Genomic DNA, 27,407 nt, shown 5'->3' with positions numbered 1-27,407 from the left:
AATTAGGTAAATGTGTGTTTGTCTGTGGAAACAAAGCATTGTATTTTATTCATGTGTGCAGCAGGTAGTTATGTACAACAGTATACGCAGGTAGATAGCTGGGATTACTGAACTGCTTCAGTTTCTCATGTGTGTTAAAATTTTGTACTAAACCTGTCCTAAAAATTGAATGTCTGTATTTTACATTGAAGTGTGAAGTAATCTAAAATTGGACAGGTTTTGGGCAGTGTATATCTTACATCTAACATTTTGTCTTAGATTTTGCCGTGGCTGTAAAATTGAGTGCACAGAGGACAGAGCTTCTGTTGGGAATGCTTATATTGCTGTAGACTGGGATCCAACAGCACTCCATCTGCGCTACCAGACATCCCAGGAACGGGTAAAATTGCAACACAAACCCTTCATTATTTCTTAGTATTTCACCAAGATAAAGTTAATAAATAGGTTTTCCTAAGGATGCTAGTGTCATAAACAGTTATCCATGAGTAAATCTGTTTGATTCATTGAGTCTGCGAAACTGATCTAAAGATTGATGTGTAGCTGAGCTGAACTCAATCAGCTATTTAGAATTTTGTGCTTCACAGATTGTTCTGTAAGCCAAGAATACGAACAGTGCATTATTTGTGTGTTTGCCTCTTCATAATCAAGATATATTTTCCACTGGAATTTAGTGCATCTGGTTGCCACCCTTAATTTGTGTATGATGTTACTTGTGTGATACTGTGAACAGAGGCTTCCTCTGAGTAGTTGATATATATTTCCAAGTCAGATACAGTTCTTTTTCACTTCAGATTGTAGAAGAGCATGAAAGTGTTGAACAAAGCCGCCGAGCTCAAGCAGAGCCCATCAACCTGGATAGTTGTCTTAGAGCCTTCACCAGTGAAGAAGAACTGGGTGAAGATGAGATGTACTACTGCTCCAAATGCAAGACCCATTGTTTGGCTACAAAAAAACTAGATCTTTGGAGGCTTCCTCCCATTTTGGTATGGTATTGTTTAATTTTCCTCCACAGCAATAGAAGCAAAGGGCATTGGTTACAGATTTGAATTGCTAATTACATCTTGTTCTTACTAAGATGGGGTTTTGCTTGTGGTCTCAGGGTGGCCCTGTCTTAGTTTGCAGCACACATTTCTGTAATGCAGGCAAGTAACTCAAAATAAATCCCATATCCTTTTGAATCTTTTTAGCTGATACATTACAGCAAGTGGTGGCATTTTGCATTCTGTTTCATCTGTTCTGTCAGAGTTCACGCTTAAGCAGTCCTTTTGGCAATGTCATCTTTTGTCTAGTTGTGTAACCACCTGCCTTTGTTACTTTCAAACATGGTAGGTTATGTAAAACAGCGCTATGTTTGTCACCGAAGAGAAACAAACCTCTCCAGCATTTCCCCGTGAAAGTATTAGTTCCACAATCCAAGTTGTCACATACTGCGTGGTTACTGTTTTATTAATAAATGATAAAATGCACATGCTTCAGGAGAAAAAATGCTTTTAACAGTGAAATTACTCACCATGATATAATCCTTTAACCGTCTTTAACATATTTCTCTCTTTAGATCATTCACCTGAAAAGATTTCAGTTCGTAAATGGCCGCTGGATAAAATCTCAGAAAATTGTTAAATTTCCCCGAGAAAATTTTGACCCAAGTGCCTTTTTGGTACAAAGGGATCCCAGTCATTTTCAGAGAAAACAGTTAACTCCTCAAATTGACGAAATGTCCGAAGGACGGACTCTTCAAGGCGACTCTAAGAAAGTAGATCTGCAGATCACTTGTTCAGCAGAAGGAGATGTGAACAGAAGTCCATCATCCCTTAACACTGCTAATGTCATGAATAACATCAAAGGTGGGTAATGATGAGGTGAACTCCCACTAAATGCTGATAACTGGGAAAAATGATATACTGTTATATATATATTTACTAAAGCACTGCGTTATTCTGCAACACCGTTTCTGTTGTGTGTCTTGGAAAACTCAGTGAAGAACATTACTGAATATTGGTACAGCTTGTGTATAGGGGGCAGAATTGAGTCTGAGGAATGTGCTCCTACATGAGAGTTAAGTCTCAGTTGATGGGAGTGTGCATGCACAGCTACTGCTACTTTTATATAGCACTCATTAACTGCAGTGGAACTGTGTTCTTTTAATGTTTATTTGCAAAAATCTGGGCTATGTGTTTACTTCTCTTAATAGTCCTTGTTTTCTTTTCCAGCATCTCCATCCCTGGGAAGGAAAAGTGGAACCAGCTGTCCTTCAAGTAAGAACAGTAGCCCAAACAGTAGCCCAAGGACTTTAGGAAGAGGCAAAGGGCGTCTGCGGCTACCGCAGCTGGGGAAGAACAAACTGTCAAGTAGCAAAGAAAACTTAGATGGAAGTAAAGAAAACTGCACTGACCAGGAACAGAAAATTGCTTCTGATCGAAGCGATACTCTTACGAGAGGGCAGAATTTGGGTGGTAGTCAGAGTGAACTGTGTACTGAACTGTATACTGCTCAGGACAATGAGGTAACTCTAGCCAACGGATACATCTGTGAACAGAATGCGTACAGTAATGGCAGTATCAACGGTCAGATTGATAACCACAGCGAGGATGATACTGCAGATGACCAAAGAGAAGAAATTTGCATTAACCCTATTTACAATCTATATGCAATTTCGGTAAGTTGGCTTTTTATGCGAGTAAACTGTCTTTGTGGCATTGATTGACTTGAACATGTTTGTGTTCATTACAAAAATTAAAGGTTGATCAAACAGGAGGAGAAAGTGTAGTCAGCAAAATAAATTCACCTTTAAAAGTGAGTGAAAACTATTTTTCTGCTTAGTGCTTTTTCTGTTTGGTCAGATCCAGTCATGTAATAAGAGTAATAGCTAAACAGAATTAGCAGGAACACTGTGATGTTCTTGATGAGATAAGAAAAGTAATGAAAGAGAATTTGATACTAAAAGAAATTGGAGGACAGAGGGAGATGGGCTGTGGATGGGGCATGTTCAGCTGCTGGGGCCAGTATGCACAAGGTGTCTGGCTCATGCAGTGTGCTGCTGCTTCAGGGGAAAGAGACTTTAAGAGAGTATGCAGCATGTAAGCATCTTTGGCAGGTATGGATTGCCATGAACCATTGTTACTGAGTAAAAAAATGGTGAATTTGTTCTGTGAATTCTCAGTTGTGATGTCTGAGCCTGAATTTTTTTTCTTCTTTTTCCTCAGTGCCATTCAGGAATTATGGGAGGGGGTCATTATGTGACTTATGCCAAAAACCCAAACAACAAGTGGTACTGCTACAATGACAGTAGCTGTAAGGTAAATCATCTGTTGTAACAAATTGCATCCTCAGGTATCTAGAATTCAAAGGAGCTTGTGTTTTGTGAGAGCTCTTCTAAAATCATAAATATCTCAAAAATTGCTTCATTTAAGTATTGTTGCGTTTTTTGTTTTTTAACTAAAATTATTAACCTGAAAGAAGCATCGTGAACATTTGTTCCTCAGCTTCTATCATGTGGCTAAGGGAAGATGCTTGTTTTGAACGAATATGGAAATGCTACTAAAAATGGAAATTCAAGATTATACATCCATGACACCAGCTGGTTTGTATTCAGTGACTGAATAATGAAGCTCCAGTATCTGAGTACTTGCATTGAGCTCTATAAAATTTGTTACACTTTCCAAGTAAATAATGGAGCCTGATAACTGTAATGAGGAAGGCAGAAAATGTTGTCCTTCTAGTTGTGAACAGCCTCTTAAGGAGTACCATTTCCAGGGCAATTGTGTGTATTTTAAGTTAACGTGTACTTCAGGACGTGTTTTTCTGTTTTGCAGGAATTGCATCCTGATGAAATTGACACCGACTCTGCCTACATTCTTTTCTATGAGCAGCAGGGGGTAGACTATGCACAATTTCTGCCAAAGATTGATGGCAAAAAGATGGCAGACACAAGCAGCATGGATGAAGACTTTGAGTCCGATTATAAGAAGTACTGTGTTCTACAGTGAGCGGCTGATCTTCCACGGACTGTTTGATGAATATGAGGGATAACACCCTGAAACTTACATTTGGCAAAACGTTATTGAGACAGATAAGCTACGTAGTTATTGTACCCTGTGATCTGAAAGCACAAAAAGAAAACCCTAACTAAACAGCAGTTAATATAGAGATAGTATCGTTTTGTTTTGTTGTCTCACTACATGCTCTAAATGTTTCTGATGTTAGACATCAGGCTGAGACTGCCGTTGGCCTTTAAATGAAATGGTTTGAGAAAAGCCGACTAGGACCAAATAAGAGCTAAATTTAATAGTCCAAGTAAGAGCTAAGCAAAGTAGTGTAGAGTTTATCGACTATTCTAATCCCCCTAAAGTTCTCCTTAGATTTAAAATATGGGGAAAAAAATGTAGTGTTGTCTTTGGACAACATGATGTTGCTACCTCCTTTTTCCTGCAGTTTTATTGCATTTTACTGGCAAAACAGGGAAAGAAAGAGAAAAGTAGACAAATTGAGAATGAACACCAGAAGTCGGAAAGCTTTCCAGTTTTGCCACCACTAATGTATCAGTTGCTTTCTTTCTGTGTGTTGGGAGCACAACCAAATACTAATTCGAGAAGGGATTAATTTCTACACTTGAATGGTTTATTTTTAGCTGTGTTTTCTCCACGTGTTGGCTGTGCAGATCAACATGTTTCAGGAATGGCTTTTCTGCCTGAGGAGTGCTATCTTAAACTTCTGAGATGCCTCGAGAAGAAACTTCAGGTTGAAGAGAGTAGCGGTGATTGCACACACGGTGTCTTAAAATGTGCACATTGCACAAGATGTTCCCAGCTTTTGGAAGGAAAGATGCTTGAGCTTATGTTTCATGACTGGTGTTGCTTTTAAGTTTGCACTTTTAAAAACAAACAAACATATAATTGAATTCAGAAACAGTTTCTTTTTGTTGTTGTAAGGGCTCTGGAGTGAATGGCTGTGAATTAATCCACTGTGTATTTCAAACCAATAAGAAGCTGTGGTTGTCAGGTAGCTATCGTAGCATTCATGGGTTTTTATTTTATTTTTTTATCAATTTCTTAATTTAAGAAGGTTTCTTTTTTTTTTCATAATTTGGTTGCCTTTTGAAATCTTCAGCTCTGCAGCAGGTTATGTGAATACTTGCAATTAAAACAGAATCTTCATACCCTTGCAAGATGCTCTTTTGAGTTAATCAGCTTATTGCGTTGAAGGAAAGTATGAGCAAGTCTTGGGAGAGACCAGAAGAAAGATGGTTATTTTTTGAGTAGGCATTTCTTGAGACATTTTCAGTGTTAAAACGTTTGCGTATATGAACGATGTTCCACACTTTCACCCCTTGGTTCTTCTGCTGAATCTCAAATCCTACTGATTTTTGTCACGTCACCTTCCAAATTCTTCAGATTTTCTACTCTCACTAACAGTTGATATTTACCTTTGTTGATCTCTGTAATAAATTTTAGGCTTCTTTTTAATGTGTTTTACAAGAATGCCAAGCCTGCCAGTAAGTGTTTGATTTCCAGAAGGATCTGGGTTTTATCTATTTAAGAAATTATATTAGCTGATCTTGCTGTCTGTATTCAAGCAAAAACCTCCCTGTCTGTGGAGGTCGTGCCTCTGTCAGGGTAGCAGATCGGTTCCAAAATAAGTATTGTCTTACTTGTGAAGTGTTGCTCCCTATCCCGTATGCTCTTTTATATCTGAAGCGATCTAAACATTGAGACTGAAGGAAAACAAATTGTGAACTTCTAGGTTAGAAGCTTTTTTCAGTTCCCATCTATTTACTCCTCCCTTCCCGAACTCCATGAAAAGTGAAAGATTTTTCAACTGATTTACTTTGAAATGTTTTATTTAAGCAGGTAGCACAATCTACTAATGTTATTTGATCTTCTGTGTTTGTTACATTGGTTGTAATTAATTTTTTTTAAATTAAATTAATTCATGATTTAGTAGTAAATTTATTAAGTTAACTATTAACTACATTCACTTTGTAAATTATTGTATAAAGCTTATTGACAATGCACTGACTTTAGAAAGATGTTAATGTACATAAATACCTTGTAAATAAAATAGTGTTGATGTACTGGAATATGAGCTGTATTAAAAAAAGGTATTGGTAATTGTATATGGAGTGAACCTGTTTATCTGTAACTATATTATTCAAACAAATTAAATACTGTGGATGCAGATAGTGTTGAGTCTTGTCAGATATCTTTAATAGCTCTTTTCCTGCTGTCAAGTTTCTGTTCTCATTTAATGAAGCTCAGATGTATTTTTCAACTCATGGGGTTGAAATGTGTGAATAAGCACCCAGCTTGGAATTTGCAGAGCTAAAATCACTCAGTAGTTCTGCCGGTTATTTTGAAATTATTTCAGTTTTCTATTTGAGGACATGCTGTTCAGTTTTTAGTCTGTTTAATCCTATTTAAAATGTGAGCTTTGTATGCATGAGGGAGTGATGGCATTTCCTTCTTTGATATCGGCCTGAAGAGCCTCGTGCACTGAATTGCATTTAATTAAGCTATTCTTTCATTTATTCTGCAGAGTATTTTTGATGTTGGATCTGAGATCGGAGATGACTGAAATCACAGTGGGTGAACCTGAAATTCCTACTTAACTGCTTCTGGGAATCCTTCTGCAAATTTTTAAAGCAGAGGGGGGAGAAAAGTCATTTTTAAACATTTTTTTTTGTTTGTTTGTGTGTTTGGGCAATTCAAATTCAGGTTATAAAGCTTCATTTCGGGCTCATAACGGTGGTACAAAACAAGGCCTCAGTGCAGGCCTCGCTGTGGGCCGCGGCCTGAGACTCTGTGGAGCTGCGGCACCGCGTGAGGGCAGCGCTGCCCCGCGGGCACAAAGCTTCCTTCCGAGGCTGTTGCTGTGAGGAAATACGAATTTTACGGTGCTTTTGCTTCGCGTTACAGGAGAATCTGAAGTAAATGGTGGTTAGTAATGCTGCACTTCAGCGTTTCTTTAAGTTTTTTCTATATAATAGATGTTCTAGAGCAAGAATTCTTGCTTTGGTCAGGTGGAAATAACAGTTCATACAAAAAATCATGGGCTGAAGGAAAATGCAGGTTGAGAGGTATGGTTAAGTGCAGGTGGAGAAGTACGGCTCATAATACAGGCTGAGGAGCAGTGCGGTCATGCTGCTGTTTGTGCCTCACCTGTGCACAGCGTGATCTGCAGAACGAAACTGCCCCAACAGCCAGCAGAGGAAATTCTCTCCTGTAGCTGAAGGAAGAGTCTCACACGTAGCACAGGCTGTCGTAGTTTCCTCTCATTTTGTTTTATAACCTGTTACGGCTGTAAAATCAAGGAGGAACTTGTGCTGCATCTGTACCATCTCAGCGTTAAAAGTGTGCTTTGCTCGGGTGTTGTAGCAGTTCCCGGTATTGTGGATGTGGTCGGTACAGAGTGTGATGTTTTCACTTTTTCTTTACAAGTCTAAGCGGATGTTTGCTATCGTGCACTGCTAGCTCAGTACATTGTTTTTTTTCCCCAAGCAGTTTCTTTATGAAGGGGGGGAAAAAAAAGGCTTGAGGTCAACTGAAGCCCATCTTGTTTCCTCAGGTGGTACCACAGAGCGGAGTTCCAGGCAGCTGAGGACTCTGAGTGGCCCTTCAGCAATGTAGCACTGAGTGACTATGGGAAAAAACTGCACAGGCTGCAAAATGATCCTAGCTAGCATGGTAAGTTTTACCAGAGAGCTGCCTTGTTGTACATCCACGTACTGTGCTAGAGGAAGCATTCCTTGTACGTGACTGATTTGCAAAGATAAGAGAGAATGTTTGAGAAAATATTGGTCTTTTTAGTGGGAATTGAGTGATGTTTCCTCTAGAAGAAGGAAGTATGATGTACACATTGACTGACTTCAGTGCACGCCACTGTGTTTCTGATGTGGCTTACAGATAGGTTTTGGTTGAAGCAAAATATCACATTAACAAAGTGAGAAGTCAGAGGCAAAGTCAACCATTTAAACCTTGGAGTGGTAACAGCTCTGAGGCAAACGTGCAGAAACAAGAGGCCAAAATCAATCTTACTATTGTTTTGGATGTGAGCTTGTGGATAGATTGTGCTTCAGCTTGAGGTTGTGTGCACCCATTGGTTCGTGGGATTTCTCACAAGAAGGAAGGTGTAACCAGTAGCTCCGATAAGCAGATTGTAACTGAACTATATTTTCATCTGAAACTATTGTTTCGTTTATGAAAGGTAGGCTTTGGATTTTCTCTTGCCTCTCTTGTTCAGTACTGCAAGTACCGCAATTTGATAACAATGATATTTATTCATAGGCAATAATCCATTTCAAAAGTAACTGAAATGATTTTAAATACATGAAGGTTTTGCTCTCAAACTGTCTGAAACACGGATCTTAAAGTACTGATGTATGAGCACTTGGTCACGTATTTACTTCTTGACTGCGTATAGCACTGAGACATTTCCTCTGAGCAGCCACTGACTATACGAGACTTACGGTTAATTATAATCATGACTTTTCTTTTTTTTCCCAAAAAAGGAAGTAAATCTGGCAACTGGACCAAAGACCAGAATAAGGTGGCCTATCGGGAGCTGCATCACTAGGTGTTTGTTTGGTTTCAGATGTTTCCAAAAACACTGCTACGTTTAGCTGGAAATGGACTATTGTCTTTATTTTTGGGCCCTTGAAGATGCTAAATGGATAACTAAGTAGCGTGCATCAGGATCTACAAGGGTCTTCCTTGGGCAGGGAAGCTGGTGTGTCTCAGTGGAAATGAGACAGACTTTGCTGTGTTTATCAATTGTAATTGGAGCATTAAACAATACCACTTGTTCAGTGCAGCCTTTACTGCTTTGGAATAAGTAATCATGCTGTTGATAATTTCACAGTGATGTTTGAGTCATTTGTGCATCTGCAGTGTTGAAAAAAACAAATTTAAAGGATATCACCTATAGCTGATCCAATGGATTTGTCCTGTTAAGGCTTTGAAAGTGAAATAATAATAGTCTAGTTACCTAAGATGTTTGTATGTACAGTTGTTGGCAGTAAAGCTAAGCCACTAAGGAGATGAAGGGATCATATCACTGCCAAAAAACTGCAGCTGCTTTTTGCTGTTAAATGCCTTTTACTTTACAAATGAAAACTATGAGGACTGTCTGAAATCAACAAAACCAGCTTGGCTTGAGCCAGTTGATGAAATGGCCTGTGTTGAATGAAGCTCAGCCCTTTCTTTGTGTCAGTGGTAGGCAGGTAGCCTTTCTGTAAAGAGCATCAGGTCTAAGAACTGCATGTTTTATTCTCCTGTTATGGGGAAACGAGCGGATGGGGAGGTGTCTTCTCATGCAAAGTACAGTGTTTGCATCAGACTGGGAAGTGTGAGTGTACCAAGTCCTGTGAGTGCCCTGCAGCTAAGAGGAGCTGACTGATGTCACTTCCCCCTAACTCTTTAAAGCTCAACTCCACAAGTGATTTTTATCTTTACACCATTGTTTCAATCTGTTCTGAAGTTGCCAGTTATGGCTGGAATGTATCCTCTTGTTCCCTATACTCCCTTTGGCTAACACAGGAGATGGTGTCACTTATTTTCTCTATGTAGCCTGTTTGTCCATTATCTGCAGATTGGGGCCATTAAACGTCCTGAGAAAGCACACAAACTGTAGGCATGGCTGTCCCCAGCTGGCTGAATGCCCACAGGATCAGCGTATGTATTAATTTCAGCTTTTGTTATACCTTTTTTCCCTTAGGACCAGTAAATGGAGGCAAGAAGTTAGTAAAATGTAGTCATTCGTGCTTGATGATTTATTGTTTCATGAAATTAATCCTGACAGAATCTTGGAAGATTGTGCCTTTTGTTTGGGACCAACCTCCAGCTTCCTTGTTCGCGTGTAAAAGTTTTCCTGTTACTGAAAATTAACAGCAATGTGTGATAAGGGCCGTTCTGCAATATAGCCACAAACTGGGGTACTAAGAATGCTACTAGAGTTAACGAAAATTAGGATCTTTGAGCACATTTATGGAGTATAGAAACTCTGCTCTTCCTGCTGGTTGATCTCTTAATGATTCTTAGTAGTTCACAAGGAAACCAAAGCACATGTGTGAAATTCTGGCTTTGTAACATAAAATTCCTACATTTGGATGCCTGTCTTCTTTTATTCAGTAGCGTATATCATCGAGACAGACCTGATCCTTACCAAGGCAGAAATTGTTTTCATTGATCCAAAAAGTAGGTACATTTCTCCTTCATTCAAACTGAATTGCGATTGTTCTGTATTGCCTGTTGTTTCCATCTAGTGCAACACAGACATAATACAAGTGAAATAATAGCATGGTGTCTGATTCTGCATAGAACGATTGGATCGTAAAGTACTTCAGGCTGGAAGGAATCTTCCAAGCAGTGACATCACTGAGATCTGGCATGCCCCAGTGCTTGCAGACATAACTGGTTTCAAGAAACAGTCATTAACTAAATCTGAAGATGAAGGTATCCTGCCCTGAAGTGTTTCTTTTTACTTTGGTTTGTCAGTGTTCTGTCACAGACAGGTCAGACATTCAGACCTTGTCCTATAGTGTATCTTCTCACTTACTCTTCCTGCCCTTTTACCGATTCCCATCATGCTGTGACCTGTGTTGGCTTTACACCATCCACTAGAGAGGGTTTTGATTAAGCAGATAGAAGAAACAGGCAAATAAATGGCAGAAGTAGTGGCTAGTTTTGAACTCATAGAATTAGTCTGAGGTGACAAGAGTTTGGGCTTTAACACAGCCCTGCAGGACAGCAACAGAGAAAAACCTGGCCAGATGAGTCCTCTTGTTTAAAATTTGCTGAAAGATGATAAAGGAAGTGCAGCATTCAGCTGGAGCCTCTTCGTGTTTAGCATACAATGGCTGAGATGGTTCGCAGATTAAAAATTGTCCCTTCACTCAGTGCAGCGTTTTGATGGAGAAAATATTTACGTGTGTTATAAATAAGCCTTGGCCTCCCAATGAGCTACAGGAAAACTGAAGAGTTCATGCTATGAACTGGATAACAACAAAGGAAAGCTGCTGCTTCAGAGCCAGGAACAGGATCCAGCACCACCAGTGCTGAATTAAGAAAGCCTTACAAAATATGCTTGCGTTACGATGTTTGGAGTAATGAGACAATGCAAGGAACAGTGTGATTACAAACATGTGGCCCATAATATTGTTACATCCCTCCTCCAAAGTGCTTCGTTGACATTTGACTATTGTCCCCATGTACTGCTGTCAGTGCCGGTGCCATGCTGAAGTGTACTATGAGGAGGAAAAGGAATACAGGATTTGTTTATGAAGCCTTGCTTATGAGGACAATCTCAGCAGCAGGGAGTGGGTGGACATGTGCTGAGGTGACACAGCCTCAAAGGAAACTGAAGATGAGGACAGTGAGCACAGCACACAGCAGCAATGTGTCCTGCCAGTGAGGAAGGCAAGGAGCACTCTGGGCTGGGTTAGCAGGAGCCCGGCTGGTACATTGAGGGAAGGGATCTTCCTGAGATTGAACTCATTGCCAGACTCACCAGAGTAGAACAGACTGGGTTTTAAGGCTTGGATGTTGAGGTGTTCATTTGGCAATCTAATCAATATTCCACCTGGATTCTGGATGTTTTCTTTTGTGTTCAGATCCATCAGCAAACAGAAAGTTAGCTGAGGTTTTGTTAGCTGATGTTTTCCTTTTGATGTGTAAGAACGCTGCTTGGAGACTTAAAAATATTCACAGTGGGTGAGAATGCTTGTTCAAGGAGCAGGAAAGGATTCCTCACAGGAAGACCCAAATGATGTATATTGACCGCTCATGTTTACAGCCTTGTTCATGAACAAGTGAATTGGAAATGTTTGCCTGCCATGTTGTCTTTTTATCTTCGGCTTTGCTTAAAAAATGTTCCTGTTTAAAAGACATTAGATAAAATGTTGGCAGCATATCAGAGAACTAATGTGACCATGGGATGGGGACAAAGATGTCACAGTAGGTCTTTAAACTTCTTACCTTTTCCCCTTGTTGTATTTCTTTAAACGACTGAATGGAGTAGAAGTTGGGATACTATTGTCTCTGGAGCATGTGCTTTCAAATAACAACTCAGTTAATGAAGTCATTACATGTTGCTTTTAGCATAATCCAGGGATTTGACTGCTCAGTGAGACACGAGGCAAACTAGCAGCAGTTTAAAGTAGTAAAAATTACGAGTGACCTGGAGAATTACTGGCTTTGAGCACAAAATCTGTAGGAATCAGAAGCTTGAGTTGTTGTTTAAGTGATTTTGATTTAACTGGGACAGAAATGCTGGCTGTATTTGAAAGCAGCCTTCTCTTTCATGTGAGTGACAGGGCAGGCTAATATAGTGAGAGGCTGAGTGTGAAGAAGGGTAGAGTTCAAATAAATTAAAAAGATGTGGGAGTTGATTAAAGAGAAGTAAGGGATAAAATACAGATGTGAGTACCCCCTCTAACACTTCACCCTTAGCAAGGTTGGGTCTCTCTTGCTTTACCGGCTGGTTTTTGATGTTCCGGGGTAGAAAGCAAACACCTCCTTTACTTCAGCTTTTGTGTTCAAAGCAGCATTGACCCTTTGTCTAACAAGTGCTCAGGCAGGTTATAAATCTGTAACTTTGCACTTCACCTTTTGTATCTTGCTTAATGACCTTTTAAAAATAAATGCAGAGTGGCTGAAGGAAACTGAATCAGGGATGGAAAAGCTGACACCGTGCAACCTGAGCTCTGATTTTTTTTCAGATCGCTCCAGTCTGTTAAACAAAACTTCTTTTCTTTGTGGTTTGAGAAAGAAAAGAAAGAGAAAAGAAGAAAAAGAGGAAAAAATGGGACAGGGGAGTGTTTTTGCCTTGGGTTCTGTCTGTTAGTTTCAGCTGTGAACTGCTTGCTGGAACAACGCCGTGCAGTTACTGGCCTGCAGTCATTCAAATGCGCAGGCAATTTCTCAGCACAAATACCTGCAATTTTGTTTTCAGCTGTTTGTGGGAATCCTGCTGTTCAGGTCCCCTCTGTTTGTTTGTGTACATGAGAAGAATCGTTCCTGATTCTGATCAGGTTATTTTGCTGCTTCCCACAGTGCTCTATTTAATATACGTAGCTTTAAGATGGCAAAGGTTGTAGTATCTTTTATCCATCTCCATGATAACATACACTATACCTGAGGAATGTCTTACTGTAAAATGCCAAATTTCTCCATTTCAATTAAAGAAAAACCCTCAACATTCCCAACATTCAGACCAATGATATTTTGTTGTGGTGATTTAGAGAATGGTTTGGATTTATGTATACAATAGTAAAGCACTGACATTATTTTCTGTTGTTTATGTATTTTGCTTAAAACAACAGCTCGCTCTGGAGGGAGGCATTTGAGGAAGAATCCTTGCAGAGAGAACCCAGATTTATTTTGGATGGCAGTTCTGGTTTATCAGCTGGCAAAAAAAAGACCTGAACAATTGAGAGGGCTTCAGCCTGTCTGCAGGTGCCTTTACCACAAATAATTATAATATAGAAGATCCATGGTAGGTGAACTGGCTGTCATCTGCAAGCTGTAGTAAAGATTTTCCAGTAATGTTACTACTTAAAGCCCTCAGATAGTTGGGATGCCAACCAGGAGCGTGTTATGGGCAGGTTACTGGGGCTGTTGGTAGTTTCTTCACGTCCGCAGTTGTGTACCCTGGCTCGGAATGAATAGATTCAGAGTGAACCAGTTTCCCAATGCCCTCACAGCCTTTCCTCTGCAGTGAATCTCTATGGCTGCTGCTGCCTATTCTCAGGGTCTAACTGCAAGCTTTCTCCTTTGCACATGCTTTTCCTCAAAGGCACAGCACTCTGATAAATGCTATGAGGTCAGTCTGGAAAATATCTTGGATGCTTCACCTTGCCACAGCAGACAATGTAGGTACCAGCAGGAGGACTGGGAAGCCATGCTGTCTGCTTTGGTGGAGTTCATATGTTCTGTGTTTCTATTACCTTCTGGGTGTGACACTCCACCCTATCCAAGGCTCATTTGTTTTGTTAAAGCCCCGACTCTTCCTTTCAGAATATCAGCATTTCAATCCAGCCTTTGCACTTATCTGCTATCCTGCAACAGTTTATTCCCCAGCTGTGCGCTTCAGTCCATCAGCTTTGGACCTTTGCACTTTACATAGATGATCCTGCCCGGGTTACAGATTCACGCGGTAAATTACTCCAACGTCGTGAGCAAAGAACATCCTGCTCCAACAGAACATATTCCACATCAATTTGATTTAAAGTGGTATTGATGCTTTGAGCCTGACTTTCTAGAAAGAGGAGTGGAAGCAGCGCTGTCCTGGGTGATTTACAAAGCTGCCAGCTGAACTGTTGGTTTTCTGCTGGTGTCTGACAGTTACGAGGAGCTCAGCACACGTTATTGTATGCTGTTGAGAAATACAAACTGCCATCACAGCATAAGTCTCCTTTGCTACTGGAATTTGAATTCCTGGCCTTCAACCCCAGTGAAGACTGAAATTGAAATACAAACTTAAAGTTTTCTAATAGAAATTGCTGCAGATCAATTAATAAATGTAGAGCTGGTTGTGTAGAGGCTGATTTCTCCCGCTCTGACTTGCTGTTTGCCTTCATGCTTTTGAGCAATTGTTTTTTTTCATTTGGGCATTCACAGCTGAGTGAATCTCTTAACATGAAGAGTTGGACAGAGGATTTGTACTGATACGGAGCGTGACCTCTGAATTACATAATATAATTCCTTCATTTAAACATACAAATTAATTTTCTAATTGGTTTACTCATTAAAAGCTGGTAGTGCTGCACGTTGCTTTGTCATTTCTAATCCTGGGCTGTTTTGAAAGGTGGGGGATAAAAAGAAGCAAGAGGTAGATGGAGGAAAAAACCAGCTTTTCCAGCTAATGTCACAAATAACATTACTGATAATGTAACACTCGTAGGAATTTGGTTGTCACAGATGACTTCTCAATAAGAACAAATTGTGATGTTGACAGAACAAATTCTTAACTGAGGAGCATTGAGAGCAGTGGAATTAAAGCACCGCCCTTTCTTACATTTTCTCTCAGATATGTTTGAAGATGAGAAAAAGCAAAAACCCAACATTGTGTCAGGTGCACACAATCAGGCTGGTGCTGGGCAAGCTTGTACAAAGTGTGCAACGTGGAAAGCATGATAGAAAGCTGTGCCTGAAAATGATCTGCTTGCCAACGAGTACCCTGGGATAACTGAGTGCTCTGTAATGAGGGTGCAGGATGTGTTACACATCCTGTTTCAAGCTCTCTTGGCAGGAATCTGAAGGTTGCTTACAGCACAGCAGGCATGGATACTTCAGGTTTTATTGCTGCTGCCCATGTGGCCGGCAGATTTTATTGTGCTTTTCTTCCTGATTTTCTGAATGGAGGAGCAAATTAACTGTGCTGTTTTCATCCGCTCTGATGGAATAAACTTGTGCAAAGAAGTGTGGAATAATTTTGTTGTTGTTGTTTTAAGCTTTCCTCTCACTTTTCTCTGCTTTTCCATTTAGGCTCTACGTACTCTGATTAACCAGAAAGTTGAAAGCTCTAGGAAGATCTATTGTTTGATGAAGATGATGCTGACTTAGCCATGTATATTGTAGCCAAAGGTAGAAAACGAGTTATCAAAAGAATTAAATCCTACATAGCTTACTGTGTGCACTCCTTCCTTTGTAAATAGATTTACATATCAGAGCTGTTTCTGTGGATGCTTTTATCTCACAGCCATTTTACAGAGCTCTTTGCATTGCTGTGCATTACTGAAACGAGCCACTGAGTTTCACCAAGCAGACATCTCCATCTGAAGCCACATCAGCCTCTGGGGTCATTTGGGTCTTCCTGAGAAACTGTCAGGTGTGTTTTTGCTTTTTAACAGTCTTCATGTGAGGCATTTATGAATCACGAGCTGTGACTTATCTGTTGCCCCACCATCTTTTCTCTGTCGCAATCTCAAAATATTTCTATGACTGCAATAGAAATTGCACTGACTTCTTCCCATGCAATAGGGATGTTTGCATTTTATGAGCTTTAATAGCTGTTTTTAAAATAAATCAGTCTTGTGTTGTAACTTGTGTAGTCATATCTGTGTGATCATAAACCCATTTATGCTCTGCAATAGTAACAATGAGGACAATAGAAACCTGTTTCAGTGTGGTGACACTGGAGTCCCTTTTTGAGCCGTTTGATAGGATGCTGTGTTGTCTGCCACTCAAATTGCTCTAAAATCATCAAAGTAAAAGGAGCTGCAGCAATAGTTCTGCTTATAACCTGCTTCAGAGTCTCTATCTAGCCGCCATAATACCAGGTTCCCAGAAATGGTTTGGTTCTGTCAATGATCTGGGGCACTGAAATCCCCTGAGGTTAACAGTCAGTCCTCCCCTTTGCTTGTGTTTGGAATGAAGTGCTGCACAAAGCCAGAGCTGTTGGCTGCAGTGAGTTTCAATGAACAGGACCGGGAAGCCTTCAGCACCTTTTTGACCATCTGTGTGCCTTCCTCCTGATCACTGTTTTCCTCTTAAGATTACCCCTAGGTTCAACAAGAACTGTTGGATTCTACAACACAAAACATTGTGTTTTACTTTTTGCAAGGAAGCATTTCAGGTGATCAGTACAACAGCGTCAAGTGACTCTTAGGTTTTTAGAGATACAGCTTTCTTGATAAAAAATGACTATGATTTACTCAGGCCTTAATCTCAACATCAGCACAATCAGCAAAATGTTCAACTTCTGTCTTCCTCTCTCATAAATTCCTCATAACTACATGCATCTGTAACCTAATCAAGGTACTTCTCTCACATACTGGGAACAACGTCCAGTCTCAGGAAGCTGGGAAGTGAATGGGTGTTGTCATGGTGGTAATTCTAGTAGAAGGAAAGTAATATATTTTTCTGTAAGGTTTCCTTCTCGTAATAAAAAGAAAAGGCGTTGGGAAATTTAACTACATGAAAGTAGGTTATAAGGAAACAAATGCCATAGGTAATAAAGTGATGTCGGTTCTTTGCTTTTTAAATTCAAACCATGTTTGAGTACTAAATGTCTGAATCATTTCACAGGACGTTGATAAGTAAAAGATTAGAAAATAGTCTGAACTTAGCACAGTCTTTGAAAACTTCATACCCTTTACGTTATAACTTTAAATGCAGATTTCATTTGACTCTAAGAAAGAAGATAATCACCCAGAGACATGTAAATTAATTGCTCTAGTTAATTTCACTCATAATTTTACATTTTTGACTGATTTTAAGCAAGTTTTATGGAGTAGATGGGTTTATTTCGTATGTTAAAAGCCTGGAATTGAGTTTGTTTGGGGGGGAAATGCGTTTAAACTTTGTTCTGAAAACTGCATGTTCTCATTCCCAGCAGTTGGTTTGAGTGAGTTGTGTCAGTGTTCAGGAGAACCCCGCCAAGGTCACCATGCCCGCTGCTCCAGCTGCCCTCTTGCTCCTGGAGACTTTTCCCTGCTCCCATCTCCTCTGATTGCTTTTTAACCCACCTCTGTGAAACGTTTCAGGTTCAGAAATGCCGGTGAATGTTTTTAATAGAGGCACACATGGCCCTGACATGCTGCCAAGTGGAAGTGCTCTGGAAATGTCCCCTGTGTGCACCGAGGGCCATCCATTCCTGCCAGCTTAAAGCAGCTCTGATTGGAGGAAATCTTCTTACAGCTTGTTTTTTGCTATCACGTTTGTACCACCCTGGGGTGACAAGACCTGAAGCAAGGTGGGGAAGCTGTGGTTGTTTTGTCATCCAAGGGGCTGGACTGGGGCCTCCCCTCAGCCTGACGGGAAGGGGCCCTCAAAAGATGGCAGCCAGTGGTGGGTGGGAGCTGTGGGTGCCTTCACTTTGCCCAACACCCGGCCATTCTGAGAGAATGTTTCCTTTATTTTTCTCTCCCTCCACATTTTTTCCTTCAGTTCATCTGCAAGCAGCAGGACAGATGTGGCCTTTGGTCCTGGCTCTGGCAGCAGCAGGTGCTGCAACCCAGCACTGTCACAGCGCCATGCCTGTCCCTCAGCCCCAGCCTGGGGCTTTGCTGCAAGCATAGTGTTGGGATACTCTGTTAGCAGCTGGTTGTCAGGTGAGTGTGAAGCTGGGCCTGTTTTCATGGAGCAGATCTGTTTCTCCATCTCTCAGTCCCCAAAAGCTTGTTCTCAGATCAATCTGATCCAAAAGTGGAGAAGGAGCACTTCGGGCTTTTAGAAATGGACAAAGCTTGCTGAAGTGTGCTGTGTTCCTGGCTGCTGTTCATCCTTACAGTGAATTGGCTCCTTCCTGGCAACCATTACAGGTAAACCCTAAGCCCAAACCCTATTGCTCTTCAGGACAGAGCTCACATAAGCTATTTTCTATCTTGTGGTAATCTCCCAAACTCTTTTGCGAGAGGAGTTTGCAGTTTTGAACACACTCAGTTCATATGCTGTTTTCTGAAATCCACATGGTAGTCTTGACTGGCCACCGCCTGTTTTTGTTGCTTTAAGCCTAAAATAATATACTTCTCTAGAGAATTTTAGATTCCGTTGTTGTTTCATTTTCTATTGGTTTACGTGACTAAACCCTGGGATATAATGGTCTCTAACCCTGGTTCCAACATATGTCAAATGCATTAGCAAAGTTTTATGTTAATCTCTAAGTAGGAAAATACAATTTCTTGTTTTTCCTAAATATTCCTCCCCCAGTTCTTTCCTATAGCATCACCAGTTAGCTATTAGTTCATCAGGACTTTCTGTAGTTTCCTATTTTCTTTCAAATGGCAGTTTCCTGCCAAAATTCATGTGGATACAATTCTTGAAAACCTGTGCCTGAAGATACGTGTGAATAACAACTTCCCCATAAGTACTGTTACAAAAGAGAACCAAATGTTTTATTTGAGACCTTCCTGTCTTTAATGTTTTTACCTGAGTAGCTGTTGCTATGGATCTGTATTGATTTACTGCATTAATGCTGGTCCTGTTGCTGTCATACTGAGCATGAGAACAGCATGTGTCCACTTGGTTGCTGAGGAGCCTCTGACAAAGAACAAGTTGATGTGGATCATTGACACAGATACAGAGTGTAGCTCCCATGGCCCTCTGCTGTTTGCTTTGCATGCGTTTTAACAGCTACCATGAAGTTCACAAATTGACGTAAACCTGTGAAGCTTTGTGAGGCTTGGGACAGCTTAAAGGCTTCTGTCATCATGACCTACTGTAACAACTGGAAACAAGCAGGTGTGCATTAATGTCTGATAAGTCTAGGTATGGGGACATGGGGCTGTTGTCAGGGAGCCCACGGTCAGAGGGGGCTCATAATCTGTGTTGTAAAAAATGGAAAAGCATGGAGCCTTCATGCTTTGATTTCAGTGAAACAAAAATACTGGATACTACAGCTATGTATCTGACACTAAAAACAAGAGAAAAATCAAAGGCATTGTCATGAATGTACTCACTAAGTTCAGCCCATTGCTCAGAACACGGTGCTGCACACTGAATAAGCCATATTGGCATCTGCTCAAGTGAAATTACTTAAGTTACATGTCTGTGAGGATAGGACTGGTGTGATCTTTTCTTGACATGTTCTTTTCTTGCAGGATATTGAGTAATGTAATGAAAAAAGATTCACACAAAAGAGAGAGAGAAGTTTATGTTGGCGAACTTCTACATGGGTGGTTATACTGGGTAGATCCATGGTACCATTTGCTGCTCTGTAAGCCTGCATGACCTCTATCTAATGGGCTGGAAGTGGTCAACTAGTTCTGGTGAGCAATGTGCTGAACTCAAAGCAGTTTTTTCAGGGGACAAGTGATTCTCTGATGGCCAAGGTGAAGTAACAGCTCCAGGAGCCTGCTGACATCAGTAATGTCCCAGTGTAGTACAGTTCCCTCCCTTCCCTCAAACCACCCTGAGATATAGCAGACCCAACCCTGCAACTTGTGGAAAAAATAGGAAAAAGAAGCATATTCCTTTTCTTAATGAATGCTGTGTAGGTTTTCCTTCAGCAAAGACAAATAAAAACTCAACCCAAAGAATATATAGTATGTCTGTTCAGCTTTAATCCTTCTTTTATGTTTGCTTCTCTGAAGGATTTCTGTTACTTAAAAATACAGCTAAACTCTTAACCATTCTTCTAAATGTAACAAGATAAATTGGCTTTTCCATGTTTTGTTTTTTAAAGCTCATATTATTGATCGTTAAATATGAAAATAACTTTTCTCCTTTGGTGATGTGCAGTCAGTCACACTGTCATATCTTCCTGAATATGACTGTAGCCATAGTGTAGGGTCATCCTTGCAAACATTGCCCTAAAGAAAGAGTAGGTATCCTCTAGAATGAAATGGTATCTTGGGATGGCCAAAATCTAAACTCCTCAAAGCAGCTGCAATGTGTGTGGCATAGCTGGAGAAAGCAGTCAGTATTGTCTGTCTTCAGAGAGAGAACTGGAACAGTGCAAGGAAATCCCACTCCTGCCCCCAGTATGTTGAGTGTGGTAACTGGGTAAGATCTGAAGATATCAATTCCAATTGCAATCTTCTTCCTGAAACTATGAATGTTAACCATACATGAATATTCTGAAGGTATGTTATTCTTTTAAAAATTGTGGGAATATTCACTCTGAAACGTTCAAACTGAAATTGAAATGTTTCTAAAATAGCGATAATGGAAGGAGCCATTCCTTGAACTGTTATGGAAGATTTTCATTATAGAAATGAAAACTGTAAAGGATCTTGAATGTTTCATGCTCCTAACAGCCCTACAAAGACGGAATTGCTGCAGATGTGCAGTTTGAGTATGTGAACAAGCTTCTCTTTTCCTTTATGGCACATCACATCTGCCATGGGCATCCTGGAATAGGATGTCATACTGGGCTGAAGAAATAGATTTAGCAGAGAAATTTGATATGCAGAATCAGTAGGTTGGATTGAAGTAATGCAGTATCTTTACCTAAGAGTTAACTTTTTAGGTACTCCGAAAGAAGAAGGGGGAAAAATGTATTAGTACAGATGAGTTTGTCACATGTCATTCACTGGATGAAATGACCGAGGTGTTGTTCAATTCCGTTGAGCATCTTTATGCTCTGTATTTTACCTTCATGTAGGACAGTGTAGATGTAATAAGGATTCCTCCAGCTGTTTGTCTTCCTGACTCGCAGTGTTGAATGTAAACATAGTCCACTAAAAAAAACAGAAACCCTTGTAGGCACTTAAGAAGAGATTCCTCCTGAAACTCCTCCATATAATTTGCCAAGTGTCCTTCCACTGTTGTTTTAAAACTACAGGATCGCTGATAATCCTTCCTAATGTTTTCTTTAAGTGTTTTTTAAATGTGAATCTTCATAGTTTAATTTTACAGTTCCTTAGAGTTCATATAATTTAGTGCCATGGATTCATTTTATATAGGAGCAGCAATAGAAGTTGTTGGTTAGTGTATGAAGGAGGAGGAGAGAATATTCGGTATTCAGATATAATTAAGGAGTTGGTGGTTAGAGGGAATACTTTATACAAAAACAAAACAGAATGAAAGCCCAGAACCTTGATTGAAGTGAGAACTGTTCATTGGAAGAGAGAATTCAGGAGGTACGGAAGGATCAGTGCCAACATTAAAACCTTAGCAGGAGGCAGGAGGCTGCTGGCACTGGACCAGTACACATGTCGATCATTCAGGAACTGAGCAGGCCGAAAGTTTTCAGACATGTATGTTGAGTTCTTCGCTCCAAAGTGGACTTTTGAGAACTGGGAAATCTGCAGATATTGGAAAAAGCAAATTGTAAACATTCTTTTTTTTTTCTTTTTTTTTTTTTTTTCTGTGGAACACTGGAAATGGTAACGTTTTAGAGCTGCACTACCTTACTCTGTACCTTACTTTTGATCTGTATGGATGCACTGAACCTTGCAGGAAACACTTGATGGAGGCTACTGCTGGAGGTTACCCACTGATTTCAGTCTCAGAAATCACATGGGTTTCCTGTGTGAGCTGAATGCTTTTTGTCTAGCCCAAGGACTTGGTTAGATCAGACCTTGTGACACACGTCCTGTTCTTGTCTGTCACATCATGGGGATACAAAGTGAGAGCTCTAGTGCCTCATTTCTTTGTTTGCTTAGAAATTGGCACAGGAGTGGGATGCTCACTCTTGTGTGCTGTGCTGTGTGAGGCTCTTTGAGCAAAATGATTGCGTATGCTGCAAATAACAAACAAAATGAAGGTGCTGGCTCTTGCCCAAATAGTATTGCTGAGATTCCATTCCGGGACATCTCAATTGCTTTAATCATATACTCTGTCAGCTGCGCAATGTGCATCTTAGAGACAGTCTTGGCTTGGTCTCCTGTTCCTCTTTTTTGAGAGTTGATTTAAGAGAACTATTAAGCAATGCTGTTAAAACTGGCATTAGGAGAGTGTATGGATTTAACCTAATGCTGAGCAGGTGTCTGTCATAGCAGCAGAACCTTGGAAATGGTTCTGCACCAGAGGGTGGTGGGCACAGCCCTGAGCTCACGGAGCAGGTCCCTTCCAACTGGGAATATTCTTTGTTCTGTTCTGTGATTCCATAAGCAATGAAGCAGCTAACAGACCTGAGTTAACTTAAGTGAATGAGCAGACAGGCAGGAAAATCACAGGATGCAGATCTGTCACAGCGTCCCTCTGTGACTTACCTGGAATAAACTGAGTTGAATTGGCTTCTCAAACACTGTCCAGATGACCGTCTCGTGGCAGTCAGGGGTGGTGAGGGAGCCCTCGTACCGATAGTACTTCACAAGTTCATTTACCGGTGGGATAAGAGAACTCAGTGGCAAAGCCTCCATCTGTGATGTTGTGTCTAGGCAAACCAGGCAGAAATACTGTTTTCAACAAGCACAGCTGAAAGTATTGTTCATACGTATCTTCGAAGGCACCTGCAGCTAATGGCTGTGTAAATCCTTGTCCCCATGTGCTCTCCCCAGGCTCACTGGGACAGCCACACTGCATTGCCTGTGAAATCCATGACCACTGCCTGCAAAATCCCTCAGTGCTCAACATATGAACACCTCGCTTGTTAAATAACAAAACATTTCTCTTTGTTAAAATGTTCTCACTGCGTGTTTTTCTACTCACTTTGCAGAAGCAGAAATACTCATTCTGGTGCTTAGGCATTCTTCATCTGCAAATATGGAGAACTAGTTTTTCTCCCACCTCCAATGCTCTGAGTACTTGACAAACTAATCTTTATCCTTTTCATATTCAATTAGCCTGTGAATTTTTAGTAACAATTTCTACTATAGCCAGAACAAGATTGGACCTTGGATCACCTTGTAGAATGTGTACTCAAATAAATAGATGTGTGTATCGAACAAGCCAAGTGTCTTACCTTTCTCTGGAATATTATCTAATTCACTTATGAGAGTTGCATAGTTTTTATTTTCTTCATCAATCTGAAATGGAAACAGTTTTATTCCAGATCATGTATTCCTCAGCAAGTGGTTATTTTAAATGAATTGTGAATGAAATTGTCAAGATTCACAAAGGCAACAGCAAAAGGAATATAGAAAAAGATAAAGGAACCCCATTCAGGCACTGCATGTCCATAGAGTTTAGGAAGGTTTAGGTCTTAGAATAACGTAACTTTGACACTAGTACACAGCCAACTTGCCATTAGATTTGAGAGAAAGAATTAGAATTTGGCCACCTACCTTTACAAAGAATGCTAGCACAGCTATACCGTCTGCATAGTTCTTTGCATCGGTTAAATCCAAAGCATCTTCTCTTATGTGAACAATATGAAGCTGTAACAAAATAGTTAAGGCCAATGATGTGCTTGTATTTCTCTGCAGTTAGTGGTTTTAAGTGTAGCCTGGCTGTTTGTTTGCACTTTGACTGTAGTAGAACAAGAGCTGCTTCCCCACCCACGTACCAGAAGATGAAGTGCTCTGTGGACTGCAGCAACCCTCAGTTTTCAGCCTGTGCAGTGGAACAGTTAAACTTTTTCTCTGTGCTGGATGGTGGGTGGTGATGCCCTTCCACCAACCCATGTGTACCAGCACTGGCAACTTGCCTTGACTTGGAGAGAATTTTGTTTTTCTCAGGTGTAGAGATCAGTTCATTGCTGCAGTCCCAGAAATGAGTATACAGTCAGAATAAACAGTGTGAGAGTGTAATCAGACTGTACAGGCTTGGAGATAGTTCTCCCAAAAAGCTGCGTAACTCCAGATTTCCTATCTTAACTGTGCCCTTGCTATGTAAACTCAGTATGTTTTCCTTAGTGATCTGATCAGTGAGCAATGTGTCACAGGTTCTTTATATCCATTTGCTGGTGATTCATAGGAAAACTGTCCAATACTTTTCATCTAATAGTATCATAAAAATACAAGAGTGCTTTAATTATGGCCCAGATCCACCAGCAGTCCCACCTACCTCCATAGCTTGTTTTTCTCCATCTATGCTGTGCTCTGACCCAGCAAAGTAGATCTGTTCCTCTTGGATTCCCCAGTGCAGATGAAATTCTACCGCCTTGTATCTTCTTTTCAGACCTCCGCCTCTAATTTTAGGGCTCGTGCTCAGTGTTACTTTAACTGGGAGGAAATGAATAAATGGTTTTTAAAATGTTCACATCACACATTAATACACCAGGGAGACTGAAGTTTACACTAGAGTTCAGGCTTGTTTTTTTTTCATACCAAATGTCCCACAAATTCAGTTCTTCAGAAAATGAATTATTAAAACATGCTAGCTGATAAAGGTTGGAGATGAAAAGGTGGAACATCATAGCCCACTTTCCAGTAATGTGGAACAGCATTTGGGTGCTCCTCATCTATGGCACTGCACCTGGATCTTCTGCTTCTCTTTCTACCTAGGATTTGCTCTGTGAGCCTGAATGACTCGTTTGTCCTCTTAATTGCTGGAGAGCTGAGTTACTCATGACTTCATTTGCAGATGTAAGAAAATAAATTTGATAAGGACCGCAGTAGACTATTCTGGGTAAGTGTTTTATAGACTTTTATGGCTTTCATTTATTTATCCTGTGGAGAGTTATCAGTTGCATTTTGAAGAAAGCAAGGTAATAGATTGTCTTCTCTTGAGTGCAGAGGGGATGGTTCACTGCCATTACAACCCAGGGGTTAGAGATGCATATCTCATTTGGTAGATCTGATATTTCTTCGCAGTGCCCTCTGTCAATGTGCACTAATTTGTCTTCTCTGAAACATTCATTTTAGACAGGGTTTAAAGACACTATTATTTAAACTACACCTGATTCTGTTTTAATTTAGATTAGTGCTACTACTTAAGACAGAGCGTTATTAAATCATTATATCTATTTAATGTGAGGATTGATTCTCTGTTAAACAGCAAAATAAAATTATCCCAGACAATATATTTTCTATCTGTAAATCCTCATCATACGTGTAATGCACGCTGTGTGCCTGAGGCATCCGGTGTGTGCTTAGAAACATGGCTTATGAAGGTCTCTACATTAGAACCAATGCTTTTATTTTTCTGTAAGGAAGATGGTTTTGGTCAGGATTGAAGCCCTGGAGATTTCACTTCAGTTCTGAGTTCCAAATGAAATGGAAGCTCCTGTGAGTCACTTGGTTACTTTTGCTGCTTATCTTTAAGTGGATGTTAATGTATCTTTGTTGGCTTTGTTTATTTAGATTGTAGGACCTTTGAGACACTGACCTTTACTGTCTGCACATCACTGAACTTAATGATAGTCTTATCTCACATGGAGCTTTTAATTGCTGCTGTAATTTAAGCAATAGCAGTTCCAGAGCTGTTCTCATTATAGCACAGGAATTGGTTGCACACAAAGGAAAGAAATTTAAAAAGGCCCAGATAAAACTCTAATTCTTTTGCTTGTTTGGAAATGATGAGAGTTCTGAGCAATTGTTTTGAGTATTAATTTTTGTGTTAAAGACATTCCTGTGCACAGTGGCTGTAATATGGACTCTTAAATGTCATTCTGTAACATGAGATTTGTTAACCTGTATATTAGTGAAAAATTAATCATGGATTTTTTTTATGATTTGTCAAAATACTGATGATCTGAATGAGAACCTGCAGTGGTGAAAACCTGTCAGCTGTCTGTGTCCCACATCTCCATTTTTATTAAGGAGTGTTTTTAACACTTACAACTTCCCCTTCTGAGAAATCGGCCACTAAAACGACACAGCTAAGATTTCAAGAATTCCTATGGATAACTTTTTAAAAATTACATCCCATTGCATTTATTAATAGTAAGTTCACATAATATGGCTGAAGCATCATCGGTGCTATTGCCTTGATTGAAAAGAACAAAGCGAATCCATGTTGAATTTCTGTCTGTGGGTTTATGGTTTATTGAGTTACTGTTCACAGACTCACTGTTTACTGAGTCAGTAAATTGCTGATCTACAGCCCCACATTGTATTACTTCCTCATTTGGAAAAGTCTGAAAGGATTTCTGTGAGGGTTATTTACAGATGTAGCAGGACACACACACGGCAAGCTGCTGGTTGAATGAGTTTCTCAGGTTGTATTCTTCAGCAGAATTCTTTTGTATGCAGAACAAGTGTTAGATGGGGCAAGCCCAGAGATGAAGGATATAAGATTATTCAGCAAATCTCACATACCTCTGCTAAGACTGTTACCCCTGTGCCCACCTGCCACTTGGTTCTAGATGGAGCTCTTTGACTTTGAGGCTCCCTGGCTGCCTCGAGCTTTGTTCTGTATGGATGCATAGATCAAATTCCTGTTGAGATGCTCAAGGACTGTTCAGGATCCAGAAATTAGATAATGACAACAAAGTTCTCAGAAAGCCTCAGTTCAGGTTTTCTGAAAGTTTTGTTTCTGAAATAGGAGTGTGCTGGCTTCTTTCTTTCCATTAAGTGACAGCAGTGGTAGGTAACAGCTTGCCGAGAACATGGAAGGAGGGAAAGGAGACACAATGTGAAGACATAAATAAGTTTTGTTATAACATATTTGACAGTACTTGCCTGTATGTCCATTGTTTTCTATTTTCCATTTTGAAGACCCTTTCACATCATAATCCTCAAAATGCAGTGGTGTCAGGCTCTTGTCATAAATGACATTTTTGGTGACGATATTGATGGGTGACTGTTTGTTTCCTTTGCATTTGGCATCTACTTTATGCCACTGTCGAGGGTCTATTTAAAAATGAAGAAAATATGATTTTTCTGTAGTCTGAAGCCCTTGGTAAAAGCAGAACACCCAACAGCCAACACATGCCTGCTTGGGGATCGGGAAATATCTTAGACAGAAAGGTCTTTGGATAGTGGGAGTTTAACAAAGGGGCTTTCTTAGCATATAGTTGTTGTAGTTCTAGGAAATGTTAGTATACTTCAAGAGTGTTAACTGAAATAGGAAAATGTGAACATAGAAATGGCTGTGAAGTACAAGTCTATTATTGTTATGGTTTGCTGGTTGAGACTAGAATAAAAATAAATAAAACAGTAGTGGTGATGGGGATGTTGCGCTTGAAATTCTATTTCCAGCACAGCC

At 40.2% G+C, this 27,407-nt stretch overlaps 2 protein-coding genes and 1 long non-coding RNA gene across 5 annotated transcripts in view; 2 read left to right on the top strand and 1 right to left on the bottom strand.

The window, feature by feature from the left end:
* Positions 1 to 6,178, top strand: part of USP32 (ubiquitin specific peptidase 32) — a 59,455-nt gene extending 53,277 nt beyond the window's left edge. For all 3 annotated transcript variants that reach the window (XM_015880897.3, XM_085521661.1, XM_085521662.1), the window contains 6 exons: positions 259 to 379; positions 792 to 983; positions 1,556 to 1,844; positions 2,211 to 2,656; positions 3,204 to 3,296; positions 3,813 to 6,178. In XM_015880897.3, coding sequence (XP_015736383.1) covers positions 259 to 379; positions 792 to 983; positions 1,556 to 1,844; positions 2,211 to 2,656; positions 3,204 to 3,296; positions 3,813 to 3,986 — 1,315 coding nt within the window. In that variant the 3' untranslated portion in view covers positions 3,987 to 6,178. The remainder of the gene's footprint in view (positions 1 to 258; positions 380 to 791; positions 984 to 1,555; positions 1,845 to 2,210; positions 2,657 to 3,203; positions 3,297 to 3,812) is intronic.
* Positions 6,179 to 6,825: 647 nt separating this feature from the next.
* Positions 6,826 to 27,407, top strand: part of LOC146757378 (uncharacterized) — a 29,182-nt gene continuing 8,600 nt past the window's right edge. Inside the window, exons 1-2 of the long non-coding RNA XR_014936379.1 lie at positions 6,826 to 6,932; positions 7,561 to 7,679. This is a non-coding gene — a long non-coding RNA (uncharacterized LOC146757378). The remainder of the gene's footprint in view (positions 6,933 to 7,560; positions 7,680 to 27,407) is intronic.
* The window catches only part of CA4 (carbonic anhydrase 4), a 17,719-nt gene continuing 10,283 nt past the window's right edge, over positions 19,972 to 27,407 (bottom strand). The window contains exons 3-8 of the mRNA XM_015880672.3: positions 26,882 to 27,052; positions 24,324 to 24,481; positions 23,603 to 23,695; positions 23,281 to 23,344; positions 22,589 to 22,752; positions 19,972 to 21,679 (exon numbers count right to left, since the gene is read on the bottom strand). Coding sequence (XP_015736158.1) covers positions 21,491 to 21,679; positions 22,589 to 22,752; positions 23,281 to 23,344; positions 23,603 to 23,695; positions 24,324 to 24,481; positions 26,882 to 27,052 — 839 coding nt within the window. The 3' untranslated portion in view covers positions 19,972 to 21,490. The remainder of the gene's footprint in view (positions 21,680 to 22,588; positions 22,753 to 23,280; positions 23,345 to 23,602; positions 23,696 to 24,323; positions 24,482 to 26,881; positions 27,053 to 27,407) is intronic.

This window comes from Coturnix japonica, chromosome 22 (genome assembly GCF_054131305.1).
Source record: "Coturnix japonica strain WE chromosome 22, WE-NBRP24, whole genome shotgun sequence".
NCBI classification, from domain to species: domain Eukaryota; kingdom Metazoa; phylum Chordata; class Aves; order Galliformes; family Phasianidae; genus Coturnix; species Coturnix japonica.
Note: the sequence above shows the minus strand (reverse complement) of the source record. Positions and strands in the feature narration are given on the sequence as shown.